This window comes from Carassius auratus, unplaced genomic scaffold (genome assembly GCF_003368295.1).
Source record: "Carassius auratus strain Wakin unplaced genomic scaffold, ASM336829v1 scaf_tig00008123, whole genome shotgun sequence".
NCBI classification, from domain to species: domain Eukaryota; kingdom Metazoa; phylum Chordata; class Actinopteri; order Cypriniformes; family Cyprinidae; genus Carassius; species Carassius auratus.
This window is the reverse complement of record NW_020523908.1, coordinates 49,874-70,233: the sequence shown is the minus strand read 5'-3', so window position 1 is coordinate 70,233 and position 20,360 is coordinate 49,874. Positions and strand designations below refer to the sequence as shown.

General features: G+C 35.3%; 1 protein-coding gene across 2 annotated transcripts in view; it reads left to right on the top strand.

The window, feature by feature from the left end:
* LOC113071775 (kelch-like protein 29) overlaps positions 1-20,360 on the top strand; it is a 99,802-nt gene that overhangs the window by 55,982 nt on the left and 23,460 nt on the right. For both annotated transcript variants that reach the window (XM_026245078.1, XM_026245079.1), the window contains exons 9-11: positions 9,370-9,568; positions 15,407-15,589; positions 16,798-16,978. In XM_026245078.1, coding sequence (XP_026100863.1) covers positions 9,370-9,568; positions 15,407-15,589; positions 16,798-16,978 — 563 coding nt within the window. The remainder of the gene's footprint in view (positions 1-9,369; positions 9,569-15,406; positions 15,590-16,797; positions 16,979-20,360) is intronic.

The window sequence follows — 20,360 nt, the reverse complement described above, 5'->3', positions numbered from 1 at the left end:
AACTAAAGACCAACACAAAGAAAGGATTTTTAGAAATCTTGGTTGACTGAAAAGTATGAACATGAAAAGTACTTCGTTGTGGCTCCTTTTGTCTGAATGACTGCAGCAATACGGCGTGGCATGGAGTGGATCAGTCTGTGGCACTGCTCAGGTGTTATGAGAGACCAGGTGGCTCTGATAGTGGCCTTCAGCTCTTCTGCATTCTTGGGTCTGGCATATCGCATCTTTCTCTTCACAATACCACATAGATTTTCAGTGGGGTTAAGGTCAGGCGAGTTTGCTGGCCAATTAAGAACAGGGATACCATGGTCCTTAAACCAGGTACTGGTAGCTTTGGCACTGTGTGCAGGTGCCAAAACCTGTTGGAGAATGAAATCTGCATCTCCATAAAGTTGGTCAGCAGCAGGAAGTGCTCTAAAACATCCTGGTATACGGCTGCGTTGACCTTTGACCTCAGAAAACACAGTGGACCAACACCAGCAGATGACATGGCACCCCAAACCATCACCGACTGTGGCTCTCCTCTCTTCCTCCAGACTCTGGGACCCTGGTATAAAAAAGGAAATGCAAAATGTACTTGGGACCATTCAGCAGCTGTCCAGTCCTTTTTGAAGTGAGACGCTTCTGACGCTGTTTGTTGTTCAAGAGTGGCTTGACACAAGGAATGCGAAGCTGAAACCCATGTCTTGCATACGTCTGTGTGTAGTGGTTCTTGAAGCACTGACTCCAGCAGCAGTCCACTCTTTGTGAATCTCCCCCTCATTTTTGAATGGGTTTTGTTCACAATTCTCCCCAGGGTGCGGTTATCCCTATTGCTTGTACACTTTTTTTTTTCTACCACATCTTTTCCTTCCCTTTGCTTCTCTATTAATGTGCTTGGACACAGAGATCTGTGAGCAGCCAGGCTCTTATGCAATGACCATTTGTGTCTTGCCCTCCTTGTGTAAGGTGTCAATGGTCGTCGTTTGGACAACTGCCAAATCAGCAGTCTTTTCCATGATTGCGCAGCCTACAGAACTAGACTGAGAGACCATTTAAAGACCTTTGCACATTGTGTGTGTGTGTGTGTGTGTGAGAACGTATATAATTTGACCAACAATATTTAATTTGCAATAAAATAAAATTGCAATTTTGGTAACAAATGTATCATATATTATTATAAGTTATTTTAGATGTTACAATATTGACGTTGTTTATCAAATAAAAGCATTTATTTATATGCACATACTTTATTTAAAAAAATATTTAATTGAAAAAAATTTAAATAGAAAATCAATTTTAATTTAAATATTTCACAGTTTTACTGCTTTTAATGTATTTTTAATATGTATATTTTTATAGTGTGTGTGTGTGTGTGTGTGTTTGAATGCATTTAATATTTTTTTATATATACTAAAACGAAAGAGTTATTTTTAAATATCTTTGATTCAGAAAATGCATACATTTTTTTTTATTATATATTGCTGCACTTGCATTATAGTATATTGTGCTAATTCAGACACAGAAGTTACTCCCCAAATCATTGCGACTCAACTCCACCAGCATATGTCTTTTAAATAAATTTGCTTTCGAAGTGCGCGAGCCAATTGAGTTGAGTGTTTGGAGTGTGTGAAGCGTGAGCTGTGAAACTCGCTCAGATGGCATGAGAAGGAAGCAGCAGAGATTGATGCAGTGACCTTATGTTTGTTTGGCCCTGTACTGCCTCCATTGAGAAGGAACTGGATAGGAAATCAATCTGAATTCAGGCTGAAATGAGTTCCTCTACTTCACGCTGTTCCCCTGGGGTTTAGCCTATGAAATCTCAAATCCAGCATGGCACTGAAGCAGAACTTTGGAGGGGTTGGGGGGGCACTCCTTCTTTATTTACAGTCTTTTTTTGTCTCGATATCTCTGTCTCTGTCTCTTTTTTTCTGCTCTTTTATTCTGCGTATCGAACAGCTTCTCCTCAGTTTGACAGACCACTATATAAATCACATGCTGTAACTCTACAAGCTTTTCTTCACGGACTCATTCTAAATATGGAAATGTTGCGCCGCTGAATACAGTCGGCTTATTATAATGTAAGTGGATGGAAAATGAAAAGTGGTTTATGCCCTAAGCACTTAATCATTTTAAAAGAGCCTCGGGGTGTTGGATAAGATACCGTATCTGAACGCCATCAAAACAGTTGTTTTTTTCATGAATTTTGGCTTCTGTTTCCCAAAGCTAACTGCTCTTTTATGAGCGACTTTGTTCTCTTTATGCCGTAATTAACATCAGTTAGCAGGTTCACATAATTCAGCATCAGGTAGAAATGCACTGGAATTAATTTAGCCTGAACGAGCTGATCTAACGAATATCCAGACAACGTTTTTTTTTATATATTATCCTTCAGAGTTTGTGAATACTGGTATTTTTCAGCTGTTTTGTGGTGAAAATGATCCATCTTTTCAAGACACTTATGTGAAGCTGTATTGTTCGATAAATTGAGAATCTGTAATATCATAGAAATGTTGAATTAAGCGAAATTATTCCTCAAATAATGTACTTAATTTTATTGTGAGTAGAAACTTTATTTATGCAATTATTTATGCATTAATTGATGCATTTATTTATAACATAATTGATGTTTAGGAGTTATTGTGTTATATTGTAATTAAAATAAAGTATATGGAATATATCCGCTTATTCTTTTCATAATGTGTGTAATAACTGGTTTTGTTTTGAAAACATCCTTACAATCGAATTTTTACAAAAAGAAGTGAGTCTGTAATATTAATTAATTTGAGAATCTGTAAAATCTTTTGTTTGAGAAACTGTAGTATTTGCTTTAAATATGAACGTTTGCTCAAATCATGTCTTTTACATAATCAGGCCACAGTAAAATGTGGAAGATCCCAGACAGGCTGTTTTATGTCATTTTATGTCGTCTGTCCACCTGGTTTTGTGTTTCTGTCCAGCTGTTGGTGCTGTCGCTGAGGTCTGGTTGAGCTCTGTCGGGTCAGTCGTTTTAATGACGGTCTCTCTCAGGTGTTCTCTAGTGTCGTCTCAGTAGATTGGCTCACAGCGGGATGTTTCATCTCACAGAGAGCTGCTGAACGTTGCTGCTGTGATGAATTCTCTCTGACTTTGATTGCTGGCTTTACTGGGGTTGAATCCAGTGTTGAACCAAACACTTTGGATTAGATTCTGTGTGTCTTGTGTTAAAGGCTGTTCTGATGTCCACTATGTGTCCAAACCAATTTAAAAGCTTTTGAAATGCATGGTGTGTATTAGTGGATGACCGATATATCGCCACGGCCGATATATCGGCCGATATTTGGCATTTTTCAAATATCTGCTTTGGCCAATAAGTTTTTCTGCTTGGCCGATGTGTTCGAGGAGGGGCTTTTATTTTATAACACTCACTTTTAATAAATCTTTGAATGGCTATTGAACATTTAATTTCACAAACCTTGCAAACTTAGTCAAATCCAGCTGTGAGATCTTGTGAAGTGTGTGTGTGTATCCAGCATTATCGCGTGTTCTCTGTGTGACGGTCTGTCCATGTGAACTGAATGCTTTAAACTTCAAACTCGTGATTTCAAATTATGCTGCTCTTTATGCATTTGCCCACTATCATATTCATGATATTTTCCCTGTGTGCTGTATGTAAAATAAGTATTACCCTGTATTTATTAAAATATCGGCATCGGCATTGGCATTGTCAAAATGTAAAAAAAAAGAATATATATCGGTCGACCACTAGTGTGTATGGTTGCCCGTCTAAATAATGCATATTATAATGAGCTGTATATGTTCTAATTATGAAAATTGTGAGAAAAATATTCTGTGAAATGTGTATGTTGTATATGTGTATTGTATTTAAGCATTAATATTTTGTGCATTCATTCATGCATTCATATTTTATTCATTTATGCATTGTATTTATGCATTTCTTTTATTTTTATGCAATGTATGCATGCATAAAATAACTACAGTTCTAAGAATGAATGTGCTACATTTTCATAAAATATTTCTACATTTTATATACTTATTTATTTAGGTATTAATATTTAGTGCATTTATTTAAGAAAGCCTAACATAACTGATATTACAGGAGTAATCTCTGCTGATAAATCGCTTCTCCCATTGTCGTTTTGAACGTTTTCAGGATGGAAGTTCCAGTATTAAGTCATAAAAGCTAAAAGTTGAAGCCTGCTTTTGTAGATTTATTGTAATGCTTGAATTAAAATAATACAGGGACGTTTGAATAGTACCTTCATTAAATTTAATGCAAGTTTAATGTGAGGTTTTTAAGCCTGTGCTTGCAGCTCTGAGGTGTTTTTTTCTTCTTTTTTTCATTACACAGTTCTTTCTTTTTAGCAGCAGAACGCCTCGATCCTACTACAACTTTCTCACTCAAACACACTCACGCTGTAGGGAAGAAAGAATGCGTTGTGTTTTTTATGTGGACTGAAGGATTAACGTTCACTGTGCCTCGGACGGATTACAGCAAAAATATCAAACCAATTCAATGCACTTTTAAACAGTCATAAAGAGCGAGCTTCTGCATGGACTCTTGGAAATTGGGAAAGGGTCATTGCTCAGCACTGGACACCATTCTCAGGAGGTCAAGACAAGCAGTTAGAAGTTTTGATTTAATTGACTCTTTTGGGATGGATGGGTTTGAATATGTTTAACCTGGCTATGACTTTTTAAAGAAACTTTTCCTGTGTTTGTGCTGTGCGGCGATCCATAATCTTGTTGCAATCTTGATTTTTCACCCAACAGAACAGGGTCAGGGTCTAGTTTATTATTTTGTCCACCTTATGTCGAGTGCTTTGTGTAGTAGGACTGACCACAGCTGTGTTAAAGGTTTGCTGTGTGTATCGTGCTCTCGCTCTGATCTGGTCTGTGTGCTGACTCTGGTTTACCGTTAAATAAAATTGCTGAGTATTGAGACAGAGGCTGTATTCCCAGGTCATTTTTCACAGTGAGCCAAAGACTTGTGCTTTATCTCAGCACACAGGCATCATTAGAGATGACGCTGTCCGGCTGCAGCGCCACGCCGGGATACACATCTCTCCGTATATTCCACAGAGAGAAAAGTGTTTCTTGGACATGCTTAATCTTTCTTCTTTTCAGCGCGGCGATGCTCCCCATCCATCAAAAGCTGCTCACAGTGGCTGCACGTCAGTTTGCCGTCCCGCGCCGGATCCTGCTCTCTGTCTCCCCTCCTGTTATCTAATATATTTTTAATGCATGACTGTCTTTGTGTGTACGTAGCTCTCTCTCTCTCTCTCTCTCTTCTCTTTCTGTGTTTCTTTATCAAACTGCTGTGCCCTCAAGCACAGAAACACAAGCAAGAGATCTCCCTGAAATTTCACTTTCTATTAGCATCTGTGCTCCGATTCGCTCAGAGAGCCGCTCGGCTTCGTGATTTATGGCTCTGATAGAGAAATTTTATATTTACAAGCAGCAAAATAAACATGGCAAATTTGATTCCAGCATGTAACGGCCTGCCTCGGGGGTAGCTGTTTATTATATGTCTGGAGGAAAGCGTGAAGAGCTCAGCGAGCGTATCTGGCCATGAAATGAAATATTAGAGAGATTATTGTCATGGCAGGAAGCTGTGTTTTAAGGGGTGTTTTTTGATCATGTTTGGTTCATTTATGTTTTTTTTAATTGTCTTTGGCCTGATGGAGTCTAGTGGAAAGTCTTTTGACTTTCTTCATAATTCTGGACAGGAAGAGCCAGAAACATTGATGCATAAAATGTCCAATCCCCAAATTAGTTGTGCTTTTACATGCTGTTTAAAGATTGTTATGTCCGAAATTTCTTAAATATACATTTGAAATATTAGAGAAATATTTCAATATTAGAGAAATCTATTTATTTATTCATTCATTTATTTGGTTATGTATGTCTAAGCGGTTAGTTTAAAATGCAGACATATTCCAGTTTTTAAACTTTATTTAAACTTTGTTTTGTGTATTCAAACCAATCCACATTTTTAAATTTTACGTGTTGATTGTGGGCGAGTATATCTGAAATGTTGACCATAAATTTATATTTAATTGCATTTAATTTATTGCATTGCAGTTTCATGTATTTTTTTTTTACATTTAATTTTGTAATTGCTTTCTTGCTATATAATTGCTTAGATTAACATGCAAACACTTTTACTGTTTTTAACTTTATTTTACTATTTTTACTTTCAGTCAAATCCCCAAGGCAGATTTTACATACAGTAGATATATCGGAAATATCCTCAATATGTATCAGAAGTCTACCAAAAGTACTTTTTATTTTATAGCATGGCATTGCAGTGCATTGTGGTAATTATTGTATTGCATTGTATTGAAGATTTTTTTAGATTTAATATTTTTTTGTATTAGGCCATGCATATCTAACTGTTTAGTTAAAAATGCCAACACTTGAGAATGCTCTTGAGAATGAATAGCTGTAATTATGCAAACAATAGCTACCTTAGTGTGCTTCTCCGGTCACAGCCGTTTCCTGTAAATCTAACCGTGGTGTAAACTGCTACTAATTGCCTTGAACTTGAAACGTTTTGATTTCGTGGACTTCTGTGATTCTGCAGAATGCAGTGATGACCAATCAGAATCAAGTATTCCAGACTGATGTTTTATATTAGGGAACAGATTTGTTTATGTCTAGCTGTCATTTGTCTTTTCATCAGCTGGAGAGAAAGAAAGAGACGATGTGAAGTCGCTTCCTCCTGTAAATGGGAATATCTGTCAAAAGGATTGAATCAGAAACTGTGGCTGACAGATGTTGGAGTTTTTCCTTGTCAGAGATCAATAGTAATTGATGAGTAAACGTGCTGCTGCGTTCAGATCGATCTGTTCTGAGAAGTTTGTGTCACTGTGTCAGGACTGACAGATGCATGTGAGTAGATACACACAGAGTGTGAGGTTTCTTGTCTTGCCAACTCAAAAAATACCATCCAAACCTAAAATGAATAATCTGTTATTAGTCCTTTTGTTTTCAACTAAATGCACAGTATTTCCAAACCTTACAAACCTTTCTTTGTTTCTTTCTTTCTTAAAATACAATTATTTATTTTATATCATTTTTATGTATACATTCAACTTATGATTAATTAATTTAAATTTTAAGTTGGATTTATTTGGTTTTATTTCATTGTAACATTTCATTATAGATTTTCTAAGTAACTAATTGTTCAATTAAAACATTTATGATAAACTTTTTATTTTGCATTCTTTAATTTTTTTTATTCACATGACTTTTATTTAATTTTTTATTAATATCATTATGCCTATGCCAGTCGAATTGCCATTCTGTATGAAACCTAGCCTACTATATAAATCTAGCTTTTTCTTGCTTTAAATCATTTGTGTGACATTGTTTATATTGAAGGCATGTGAATATATGTACAGAACAGCTGGGTTCTGTGAAATACCATCCAAAGCTTAGAATGAATCCATCCGTCTGTTAAAAGACCTTTATTTTGAACTAAATGCATCTGCAATCTCCAGAGATTTTGTTGGTGTAGAAGCGATGCAACAGTTTTGAACAACAAAACCACATTTCCCATCACAAGTCCAGCATGAATCTCACATCCAATGTGGATCATTCGCTCTTCGTTCTGTTGTATCTTTCTGTGATTGTCGAAAAAGTGAAAAAGAGGCTAATGCATGCATTTTATCTCATCCGATTGCAATCTTTACTACAGCTCAGATATGTTAGCACTGAAAGCATCCATGTTTTCTGAGCTTGCGTTTATGTTTTAACATCATTTCGCAGCATCCATCTATTGGGCTGCTGAACGTTGTGTTTGATGATTCCTCCGTCAGTCTTTTGGCCCAGTAAAGCTGTGGTTGTGCTGTCTTAATCTGGTATTCAGCGTGCCATAGTCTGGCTCCCTCATGGCATGACATTATTGCAGATAGGCTCAGGCGAGTGGTGAGCGGAGCTGCATTTGGATTCCTAGATCATTCAGTCGATAAGTCTTGATTGCCTGAGAAGTGGAGGGAATGCTTGTAATCCTGAGGGATTTCTTCGGCCGCCATGCTGGCTCTAGATTGCTAGAAACGTCTCTTTCAGATACCATTTTTCATTTTTTTGATCCGTTCTCACACGACGACTGGTTTAGAGTTCCTACCTGAAATGCCAGCTTGATAAACTATCTGAAAGTGGTGGTGCCGATTTTCCCAGTCTCACTGGGGACTTTAGTAAAATGCCACCAGTGCCGCCAGTAAATCACTGACCTTTCTTCTTTTCTGCTTGGAAATTTTGCCCGTTCTGGCGTGCAGATGCGGTTTGTTCGAAACTAATGGTCCTTTTGAAATGAATCTGCGTGAGAGAGCACTGGCTGATGTCCGTGTCTTTTTGTGTTGACATTCCCGCTGGAGAAATAGTGGACAAGGAGCGCTGGCACGCTGGGATTGATCACAATGGAAACCTGCTGTTGATCGAGCCCCAAAAAAAGCAGCGTTTGGAAAGGATCACCTGTATGTCAGGCTGTTCACACGGCTGTTATCAAACGAATAAAAACTGACCAGCTCTGATAACACTCGGGATCATGGTGTGAGTGTTGACCAGAGGCATAACAATGTGTGTGTTTAACAGATCTACCAGATACATGCATATAACACGTGTCTGTTCACTTTGATTTCATTATACATTATTTATTTGTTTGTTTGCTCTTTAATTCAGTCGTTCGTTCATTTTTTAATTTTTAATTTATCATTTCATTTTATTCATTCATTAATTTACTAATTTATAATATTTTATTTATATTAATGTTTTTTATTATAAATTCATATTATAAATAAATTATAAATATCCCTATATTTCAAATGTTATTTCAATTAAAATAGTGTTTATTATTTAATACATTTTCATTTTATTTGTTATTTATTTAATTAATTCATTTATTTATTCATAATCAGTTGTAATGAAATTGTTTAATTTATCAATATTATTGTATTAAACATAACATTAATTTATTCATGTATTTATTTGTTTTTAATTTATTCATTTATTTTATGTATTCATTCATAGTTTAAATGATTTTTTTAAATGTTATATAAATTTCATTAAAGAAATGTATTTAATTTAATTACCCTTTTCATTTCATTTTAAATACTTATTTTAATTATTTTATTATTAATTATTTGTACACCCAAATGCAACATTATACATTTTTGTGTGAATTTTTGAAACTTAATTATCCAAAGCTATATATATATTTTTTGTTAGTCATTAAAAATAGTAAAGCAGCGATGCATGGAGCGATTTTACCACAATTAAGAGAGTGCAATGCACAACGCTAACTCACATTTTCTCTTTCTTTCTCTCTTCCCACTCTTTTTTTTTTCTTTCTATCCTCTGTTTCCTCTCCGTCTGTCCTGTATCCAGCATGTGTCTGAGCTGTTGGCAGTCGTACGGCTTCCGTTCATCCATCCCAGCTACCTGCTGAACGTGGTGGACAACGAGGAGCTGATCAAATCTTCAGAGGCCTGCAGAGACCTGGTGAACGAAGCCAAGCGCTACCACATGCTGCCACACGCCCGCCAAGAGATGCAGACGCCCAGAACTCGCCCGCGACTGTCTGCCGGTACGTCGTTCAGCATGGCTCATAGTACGAGCCGTGTGGTGAACATCAGACACACTGGTGCTGCTCTGAACCCTTGTGAGCTGCACTGCGGTGAAATGTAGCATTGCATCAGTCGATCCTCTGCAGTGAATGGGCGCCGTCAGAATGAGAGTCCAAACAGCTGATAAAAACATCACAATAATCCACACCACTGCAGTCCATCAGTTAATGTCTTAAATTGACTTAAAACCATTGATTACGGTTAAAACGGTCTTTCACATCAAAATCCAGCCATGCGTTTGTTTAGAGCTTGTAAACAGCAGATTTCTCTCCTGATTCAGACCAAACCACTATTTCACTGGAGGAAGAGTTGTAATGGATTATGAACTTATATTTTAGCCTTGAGCAACAGTTTGATGTTGGAAATGTCTAAATGGTGGATTTGTTTCTTACAAACATGCAGCTTTAGTCTTCACTGGTGGACTGGAGTGGTGTGGATTATTGTGATGTTTTTATCAGCTGTTTGGACTCTCATTCTGACGGCACCCATTCACTGCTGAGGATCCATCAATTTCTCCAAATCTGGTCTGATGAGGAAACAAACCCATATATATATGTTGAATGGCATGAGGATGAGTAAACTAAGATTTTTTTATTTTTGGGTGTACCGTTTCTTTATTCGAGCAGATTTCACTAGATGTGTTCCTGACTTGTACAGTCAGGTTGGTATTTGCTGTGCAGGGATACACTGTACTCTAGAGCTGCTTTTGCATGCTCTATAGTTAGTTGTAGCATGTGTTGATCAGTCAGCAACCAGCACTGTTTTATAATAATGCAGTGCACAGATTTAGAAGCAGCAGCTTGCTGGATAGATATCCGTCCTGATGTGGTGTGACAGAGCGCTGGTGAGCGGAGCGTCTGGAATAGAGCCACAGTGCTGTCAGAGAGCTAAAAGCATGCGTCATCCGCAGCAGTCGGCGCACAGGTGCCTCTTATAACTGAGCTTTAGCCAGTGGGTTAATTTCACCTGTGTGTACTCAAGGCAAGCTTTGTTGAGATTATCACACCCATCGACCCAGTTCACCGCCGACCACAGGGCTTTAACATGCATTATTATATTCAACAATCGTTTTTTTTTTTAAACATCTTTTGTTGATGCTTTGAATAGGGTTGTTCTTAATGAAAGTGTTGCAGTGTTTACACCTCCCGGTAAGTCCAAACATGTTGAATGTTGAATCCCAACTTTTATAATAAGCAAGGCAAAGTTTTTCAAATGCAAAAAAAAAAAAAAAAAGTGTGAAAGCAGAAAACAAGCTACTGAAAATTACAAACACTGCAAATGTTTCAAACACAGCAGCGTTTGACCTTTTGCACTTTTTGGCCATTTTGAATAATTTTAGCCTATGCAGCGAGTTTTAAGGCACAGTGAGTTTTGGGCAATTTTTTGACATAAAAAAAAAAAAAAATTGGCACGTAACATTTAGAGAACTTGCTTTTGTAAGTAGTTGTTGTAGTACCTACTGTAAGATTAGGTGCTTTGTATAATACTGAAAAAAAGCCAATATGCTAGGAATATACATGATAATAAGCAACTAGTTAATAGGGAAATAAACTAAGATATTACCCAAATTTCATACAACGATTATACTGACCAAAATGGTTATGGTTATCAGTGTTAAAAAGTACTCATTATACTAAGTTTTATGTTGAAAACCAACAAAAGGTTGGTTGACTTAAAACATAAGATGTTATCTGCTAACATATACTGCATTTTCAAATAAAGTTTTGAAAAAAAAACATCTAAAATGATACACCTCACATTTCCACCTTTGAGTAATTTTTAAGTAAAGGATGAGTCAAGTGATACATAAGCTCCATAAGAAATTTGACATGGGATACCTTATTATCTGAAGTGTTGAGCTTGTTTTTCCGCATAAGATTGACAAGAAAAATTACTTACAATTTTCACATTGGTCTGAACAAAAATGTCAGACAAACTGAATGAAGATGTAAATCCACTGTGTGCCAGCAGGTGGCGCTTATCCTTAATACTGAAATTAAACCATTTCTACAGGAACCTCTGTAAACAAAGCTGGCACATTTGTTTATTGGGTGTTATACTACGGTGCTGTTGAATGCTTGAATCTGATTGGCTGACGTATGTTCTAAGGTGTGCAATTATTTTCAGGGAAGCGCACGGCTAAAGTAGTTCCAGGCAGGTCTTGACTGCATTACATCTCCATACAGTATCACTTCACAAAATGATTTCTGTGATTTTTAAAGATCCTTATAGTCTACAGCCGCAAAAGAAACAAAACCCAAAATGACGCTGACCAAGCTAATAAATATAGTAAACATTGAGATAAAAACAAATTCCTTTCATGTTTTTGACACAAAATGACATTTAATGTACAGAAAGCACATACTCGTTTTCTCCCGCTCTCTCTGTCCCTTACAAACACACACACCGTGTGCATTATTTTCTGATAATTCAACAGCCCATCATCAATTATTCCTTACTCACACGGAGGGCAGATGAAAAGCAAATGTCACTGAATATTTTCTGAGGACAGTTGGTTCCTCGTTATGCATTCATAGAAATCATACATTCTTTCATATAATGTCTCCCACTCTCTGCTTTCAGTCATATATTGACTTTTGACTCTTACCAACTTTAATGAATAATTACTGGGAGTTTTTCAAATCATGATAATCAAATACAGTTTTAATGATAATTAAAATATGAAAATTGAATTAGAATGTGGTAACAAACCTTGGTTTACGCCTCGTGTAAGTAGAAGTGTTGCTGCGGTCAGGTGCCGGCTGGAGGACGCTGTGCTGCGGTTGATGTCTGTCGTGTGTCGTGTGATTGATGCTGCTGCTGCTGTAATGTAGTGAGGGTTTGTGGGAAGGGGGTTTTGTTTGGGGGGGCCCTCATAACAGGAAGCTGCACTGGTGTGAAGTGGGAACACAACCCGCAGTCGTGCGGCTGAGAGAGCTGCCACACGAACAGATGTTCATGCCAATCAGATGCTTTTTCTTCTTCTCTGAACCAGAGCTTGAGCAGGAATAGTATTAGTAATAGTATTTTGTCATAAAAATGTATGTGTGTATGTGTGACATTATTTTATAATATATATATATATATATATATATATATATATATATATATATATATATATATATATATATATATATATATATATATATATATATATATATATATATATATATATATATATATATCACCTTTATTCAAAATAACTGCACAAACGTCTTTTTTTTTTTTTTACTTTTTTTTATATGCATTAAGTGCTGCATCATTTATTGATGTATTACATATATTACAAAAATATGTAGCAAATAAATGTATATATATATATATATATATATATAATACAAAATATCTGTATTATACAAACATCTTTTTTAAATTAAATATTTATATGCATTCAATTTATGCATGCATTAAGATTGCATTACAGTCTTTATTCATTTTATTGAATAACTAACTGTATTGAAAAGAAGTATGCAGAGACAATAAATTCCCCAGAGATAATTCATTTTTGTATTTCAGAAGCACTTGAAATCAAAGCCAAGAGTATTTCTCATTTTTTAAGATACGAACAATGACATTTAATTTTCTGCCGTTACAGAGGCCTGACCCTTTCTGCCCCGATCCGCTGTTTCTTTTATTTATTCATTCTTTTTTCGATGATGTATGTCATGAATTTTAATTCGGATGATAAGATCGTGTTGGGTACTTTACTTTCAGTTTGTATAGAATAATGGAGCCTGAGCCTTTTTCATGCCAGGGAATCTTTACTTTTGCTTAAATAGAAATATACTTGTGTATTTTTGTCAAAGCAGACTTTACTGATAGTGTTCTGGGTCTTTTCTGGCGCTTTGTTGAGTCACGCCTCATTTTCAGAAGGGAATATTTGTTCTCTCTCCAAAATTGTCATTTTTTTCCCCTTGTTATATCCCTTTTTCATATGAAATGTTTTCTTGCTACCCCTTTGTGATATTCTTTTCTCCATTTTCTTTTCTTTGTGTGTGTGTGTTCGTGTGTATGCGTGGGTGTGCGTGCGTGTGTGTGTGTGCGTGTGTGTGTGCGTGTGTGTGTGCGTGTGTGTGTGTGTGTGTGCGTGTGCGTGTGTGTGTGCGTGTGTGTGCGTGTGTGTGTGTGTGTGTGTGTGTGTGTGTGCGTGTGTGTGTGTGTGTGTGTGTGTGTCGGATTAAAATGAATTCCAGAATGAAAAGCCTGTGATGTGACACAAGCAGTCGGCATTGAGACTTCATGTATTATAGAGAGGAAAACACATTCATAATTGATCAGAAAACAGCTTCTGTTTGTAGATAATTTTGTTCTGAAAGAAAAAAAATGTGTTGTTGGGTTGTTGAACATCAAAAGTTTGGAATTAAGATATTTTAATGTTTTTGTGACACTTCTGCTCACCAAAGGTACATTTATGTGATAAATACAAAATACAGTAAAATTGCTAATATTGCTAAATATTATAAACATTTTAAATAACTGTTTTCTATCTAAATATATAGTAAACGAATTATATTCCTATGATGCACAGCTGTATTTTCAGCATCATTCCTCCGTCTTCAGTGTCACATGATCTTCAGAAATCATTCTAAAATGCTGATTTGCTTCTCAAGAAACATTTCTGATTATTGTCAATACTGAAAACAGTTATATTGCTTCACTAACATTTGAAGGTTTAGAAAACACTAAGTTAGATTTGTTAAAAGAGAGAGAGATAAATATTTCGGTAAGGATGCATTAAATTGATAAAACGTGACAGTAAGCCCATTTATAATGTTACGAAAGATTTCTACTTCAAACTTTTTAGTATCCTCCCCTAAAAAGCTTTTTCAAAAATATTAAGCAGTAAAAAAAAAGAACCATTATTAATATTTGAGCACCAATAATAGAGAATGGAGCAGAAAATCATTATAGAATTGTAAGAAAAAAGCATTATAGAAATAGATTTGTATTTGAATAGAATATAATTATTTAATACATTAAGTTAAACTAAATGAAACCATTTTAAATAATATTTAAATGTTATTTTTAAATAATAAATGTTTTTATTTCATTTCCTTTAAAATTGATTTAAAATCAGTGATTTCAATGTTTTTTTTATTGTTGTTTATCATATATTAAATAGAAAACAGTTATTGTAATATTTCACAGTGCTACTGTTTTGACTGTATCGTGATCAAATAAATGCAGCTTTGTTTCGCATCAGAGACTTCTTTTAACCTGTTAACTGCCACCCGTCCGCTCTGTGTGAGACGCCTGCATTTACTTCACTATATTACAATTAAATCTAATCTAATCTTGACAAACTATATATCGTTGGAAAGGTCTAAGACTCCCAAATATATATTTTATCAATGTTTTTTGTTAAAAATTATGTAGGAAAAGTAATAGACTAATTTATGACAAGAGTTCACCCTCAAAAATCTACATTATAACAGGAGTTTTGACCTTTGTTAAAAAAAACAAGACTTCTTTGTTGCCTTTTTCTCGATCACGTTTTAGAAATTATATATCAACTGAAAACTTAAAATCTCAAAATTCATCCTTTAGAACCCATTTTAAAATCAGACATTGCATTACCATGTAAATGGGACATCAATATCATGTTACAAAATGTTTTCATTCGTGAATTATACAAATTTAAGTTTGGATCCTGCACAGTCAATGTTCAAAAATATGAGTGACAGTTAAGGGGTTAAAAACAATCGAAATCATAATTATTCCAAACTTTAGGCATGAGGGTGTCAGCTGGTTTTGGTGACCAGCTCAGGTGATGTGTGTGTGTGTGTGTGTCTCCACAGGTGTCGCTGAGGTGATCGTGCTGGTGGGGGGGCGGCAGGTCATCGGTATGAACCAGCGCTCGCTGACAGCCGTCACTTGCTTCAACCCTCAGAACAACAAGTGGTACCCCCTGGCCAGCCTGCCTTTCTACAACCGCGAGTTCTTCTCCGTCATATCGGCGGGGGATAATATCTACCTGTCAGGTAATCAGACGGCAGGTGTCTGCTTTTATATTTAGGAGCTCACGCTCTGAGGGATGATGGGAAGGCACCATCCTCATCTCTGTCTTTAGCACTGGCTGTGTGTCAGATGATGATGTTAAATATCCCACAAATCAAGTATGATAAAATCGAAAGCGCAGGAAAGATGACGCTTTTAAAGCTGTAATGGCAGTATGCTAGTGGAAGCGGTGTGTGAGTCATCATCGACATCAAGATTTTTTTAGATTTAATTTTATATAATGGTAAAAAGAAAAGTGCATGTGTCTTATTTGCTGTTATATGCATTTTTAAATGACACTTTCCTTCTGTAATTTATTTTAAATGGTCGTGGTTTGTGACAAATGTTCAGTGCGGTCTTTAAGTTAATAGTGCTCACAAAATCCACATGCATAACTTTAAAAGCGTTAGCAAAATACTGTTAAACTCTTTCGTTAATGTTTTTAGCTTGTCACAGCACAGAAAAATTAAACATTAATGCAGAAAAATATATAAAGAGTTGTATTTAATATTTATTTGTATAAAATACATTTTATAAAAAAAGTGTATATATATATATATATATATATATATATGTATATGTGTGTGTGTGTGTGTGTGTGTGTGTGTGTGTGTATAAAATATAAAAAAAATAGTGTTAAATTGTATTGGTTTATATTTATAAAAATTAATTATATTTGTATTTAACAATTTAAGAAATTTATAAATTTAAATGTAAAACTCAAAAGTTAAATTGTGTGTGTGTGTGTGTGTCTGTATATATGTGTGTGTGTGTACAGTTAAAATATATGTATGTAATAAAATATTTAATAATAATAATAATAATAATACATATTTATCTAAATAAAAAAACATATACAGTAGCATTATTATTATTATTTTATATAGTATAAATATTTATTAAAAAAATATTAGATTTATAGAGATTTGTTATTAATTAGATTTTATACAAATATTATTAGACTTATTTATAAGTATCTGTTTGTCTCTCAAAACTAAATGAAACGGACACTGAAACACTTTTCTGGAAGCAGCTGAAGCTGAATCCGTGAGAGAGAGGGAGATGTTTGTGCTGTTGTTTTTTGATGTAGGTGTTTCTGTCGTTTCTTCAGCTGTGTATTAATGGAGGGTGATGTTGGAGGGTGTAAATGGAGACTTCAGCACTCATTTGTTTGGGCTTGTGCCCTCTTTAGGAGGCATTGAGTCTGGAGTCACGCTGGCAGACGTGTGGTGCTACATGTCCCTGCTGGATAATTGGAATCTGGTGTCACGGATGACAGTCCCGCGCTGCCGACACAACACGGTGGTGTACGACGGCAAGCTTTACACCATCGGAGGACTCGGAGTGGACGGGAACCTGGATAATGTGGAAAGGTACCATCCAATAAAGCTGCTGTTTGAATGAAACGTTTCATTAGGTGTTTGAGAGGAGCGTGTGTTCAGCTCTTTGTGTGCTGAAGTATGCAGGGAGTGTTTGCTGGCAGGTGACTGTGGCACAGATGCTTGGAGAGACTGGATCGGGTTTCGACCGCTGCCGTGGACTGAGCTATAATCGAGCGTTACACTGAGGTCGTGACACAGTCAGGCGCTTTAAGAGGAACTGCATGTCAAAATGACAAGAGAAGATGATGATGATGTAAACACAAACCACATTGACTTCTGGAGACCGTTTTATAGTTGGGCGTATTGAAGTCTGCTCATTTCTTCATGTAGAATCACTCCTCTGACAAGAAGAATCAAGTTGTATTCGTTCTTCTGGCACTGACATGCAATTTCCATCTCACTGCTTCTCTCGGCTCATTCTAGTCTCGTCCGCTTTTTATTCTGGTCTTGTGAAGTTAGCATAACAGCATCACAATGTAGCTTATTCTGACAAAAAAAATTATAAATAAAAGTTAATATAAAAGTTAATATAATTTATATATTTTTTTTGGTCAGAATAAACTATCACGTGAAGCTCAGCTTTATGCTGTGTGTGTGTGTGTGTGTGTGTGTGTGCGTCTGTGTGTGTGTGTCTGTATTTTTATTACATTTTTATTCGATAAAGCAAAAACCACAAGTAAAACCTATTTTATATATTTTTTTTTATATATATAAGAAATCATAATTATTTAATGTGTGTGTGTCTATATATATATATATATATATATATATATATATATATATATATATATATATATATATATATATATATATACACATTACAGACCAGAAGTTTGGAAACATTACTATTTTTTATGTTTTTGTTTTTCTGCTCAAGCCTGCATTTATTTGATCAAAAATATAGAAAACAAATGTAATATTGTGATATATTATTACAACTTAAAATAAATGATTTTAAATGTATTATACTTTAAATTATCATTTATTTCTGTGATGCAAAGCTGAATTTTTCGGATCATTATCACATGATCTTTAGAAATCATTCTAATATGATGATTCATTATCAAAGTTGGAAACAGTTCTGCTGCTTAATATTGTTTCAGAACATGTGATACTTTTTTAGGATACTTTGATGAATAATAAAAAAGAAGCTATGTTTTTAAAATAAATATTTTGTAACGATTTATTTTTTAAAGATTTTTTTTTTTAATAGATTTTGAATTTATTTTATTTTGCAATATGTTTGTACATATCTGAATGTATCTCTGTACGTGTCATTCTGACAGTCAATATATAGGATTTATTTTTTAAAAAATCTTTAAAAAAATATCCAGTGTTTTGGACTCAACAACCTTTCATCGAAAGGCAAAATGATGCGAACAAGATGAAATCATCAATATCATGATGGTTTTCTATTAAAAGAAAGCCTGTAAACTCGAAACGTGTTAATCTGCTAAAAGTTCTTGCAGTTAAATCCAGAGCTGTCTGTTTCTGTGAGCTTCACCGCGGTTGTGTTCAGTATGAATGAGTCTCGCTCTGACTGACTGAACCTGGAGGTCTGTTAGTGACTCCGTATTTATATCCCAGCATGCATCTTGCCTGCAGTTTCACGCTCCCAAGCATGACATGTGCTGCGATCACACGATGTCTTCAGTCAGTCCGTGTCTCAAGACTGTCGTCGGGCAGATCGGGAGCAGCATCAAGGATTAGAAGAGTGTCATTGATTCACTCTTATGTTTTATGGCTCTGTTTGGAGACGCAGCGAGTTGCCTTGCATAGACATCTGCCTGGTGTCATCAGAACTGAAATAAACTTGAGATGAGTTGAAACACTCCTCTGTGAGCATTTCTAGTGCTCAGTGAGATAAAAAGCTGCACATCTGTACCTGCAACCTTCATAACATCTGAAGAGTTCGAGAGGATTTGATGACTAATGAGCCTAAAAGAAGCCACATGTAAATAATAGACAAACTACACCTAGATAAGAGCTACAGTTAACATTTCTCTCTCTTCATCTTCCGTGGTTTCAGCTTGTTGCAGTGCATTCTGGGATTGCATTCTCCCTGGAAGATATTTGTTATGTTTTTGTTAGTTTTTCGGGGATCTTAGAAGTCATCGTAACGCTTCAGATAATTTTTTAGAGTGTGTTTTAAACGCTTTTTATGGATGCAGCTCCGTAAGTTTTGGAGTTGAGTGTATATAAATGCCAAATGAGAATGCAACTGACTTTAGTGAGTAAATAAAATAATGAAGCTCAGCAGTTACTGGTAACTTTAAGCAAGTATGTATTCAGGGGGTTTTTGATGATTTTAATCAATGCCACAAAAAAAGAAAGATTTGCATTGCTACTGAATACTGCATGCTTCAGTCTTAGAGTATAATAACAAATACTCTGATATTAAGGTTGTTACGTTCATAATGTCTAAAGCATATACTTCTATGTATTATTTCAAAGATGGCATGCATTTGTAAGTGTCTTTATTTATTTTTCCTAATGCACATTGCTGGTCTTATTGTGAAGGATTAATTAGTGCATGCTAATCCAAAGAAAAAAGATGATTACTGTTGTTTATTTGTAGGATTAGATGCATTGTCCAAAGTTAAGATTTATTTATTTATTTTGATTCCACCAAAGAGAGCGACGTGCATAAAGTTACCGGGAAGCGTTGAGCATCTTTATTATATTTACAGTAACTACTGAATGTATTGCATGCATTGCATTCTTCATTCCTCAAGCATTTTAGTCAGTACATTAGCACACCATTGAACCTGATATCAAGGTTATGCATCCATAATGTCTAAAAGTACATGCTTTAAAGTCGGCATGAAATTAGTATTGACTCTATCTATTGTGAATAATTCATTAGTGATTCTTTTTACCATCCAATCAAGCCAAAAATCATAGGTCTGATTATTTGGGGAATAGTCTAAGCAGTTACTGATGATTACTGCGTTTATAATGAGGGTAGATGCAGTATCATTCAAAAGTTTGGGTCAGTAAGATTCATTGTTTTTCTTTAATGCCAGGCATTCATGAAGTTACCAGGCATCTCCATTTTATCTACAATAAATATTGCATGCATACTTTATTCTTTACTGAGTACAAAAACAATAGCACCTGATATCAAGATTGTTGTGTTGGTTAATGTCTGGAGCATAAAGTATATGCTCTAGAGACATTATCTGGGCATTGCATATATTATTTCAAAGTCAGCATGAAAATAAAATTGACTATTTACTTTCTTAATGCACTTTACTGGTTTTATTGTGAATGATTCATCAGTGCACGTTAAACCAAAGAAAACACTTTTTACCTTCCAATCGAAGCAAAAGTCATATGTTGTAGTTCATGTTTTTTTTAGCAATATGTGATT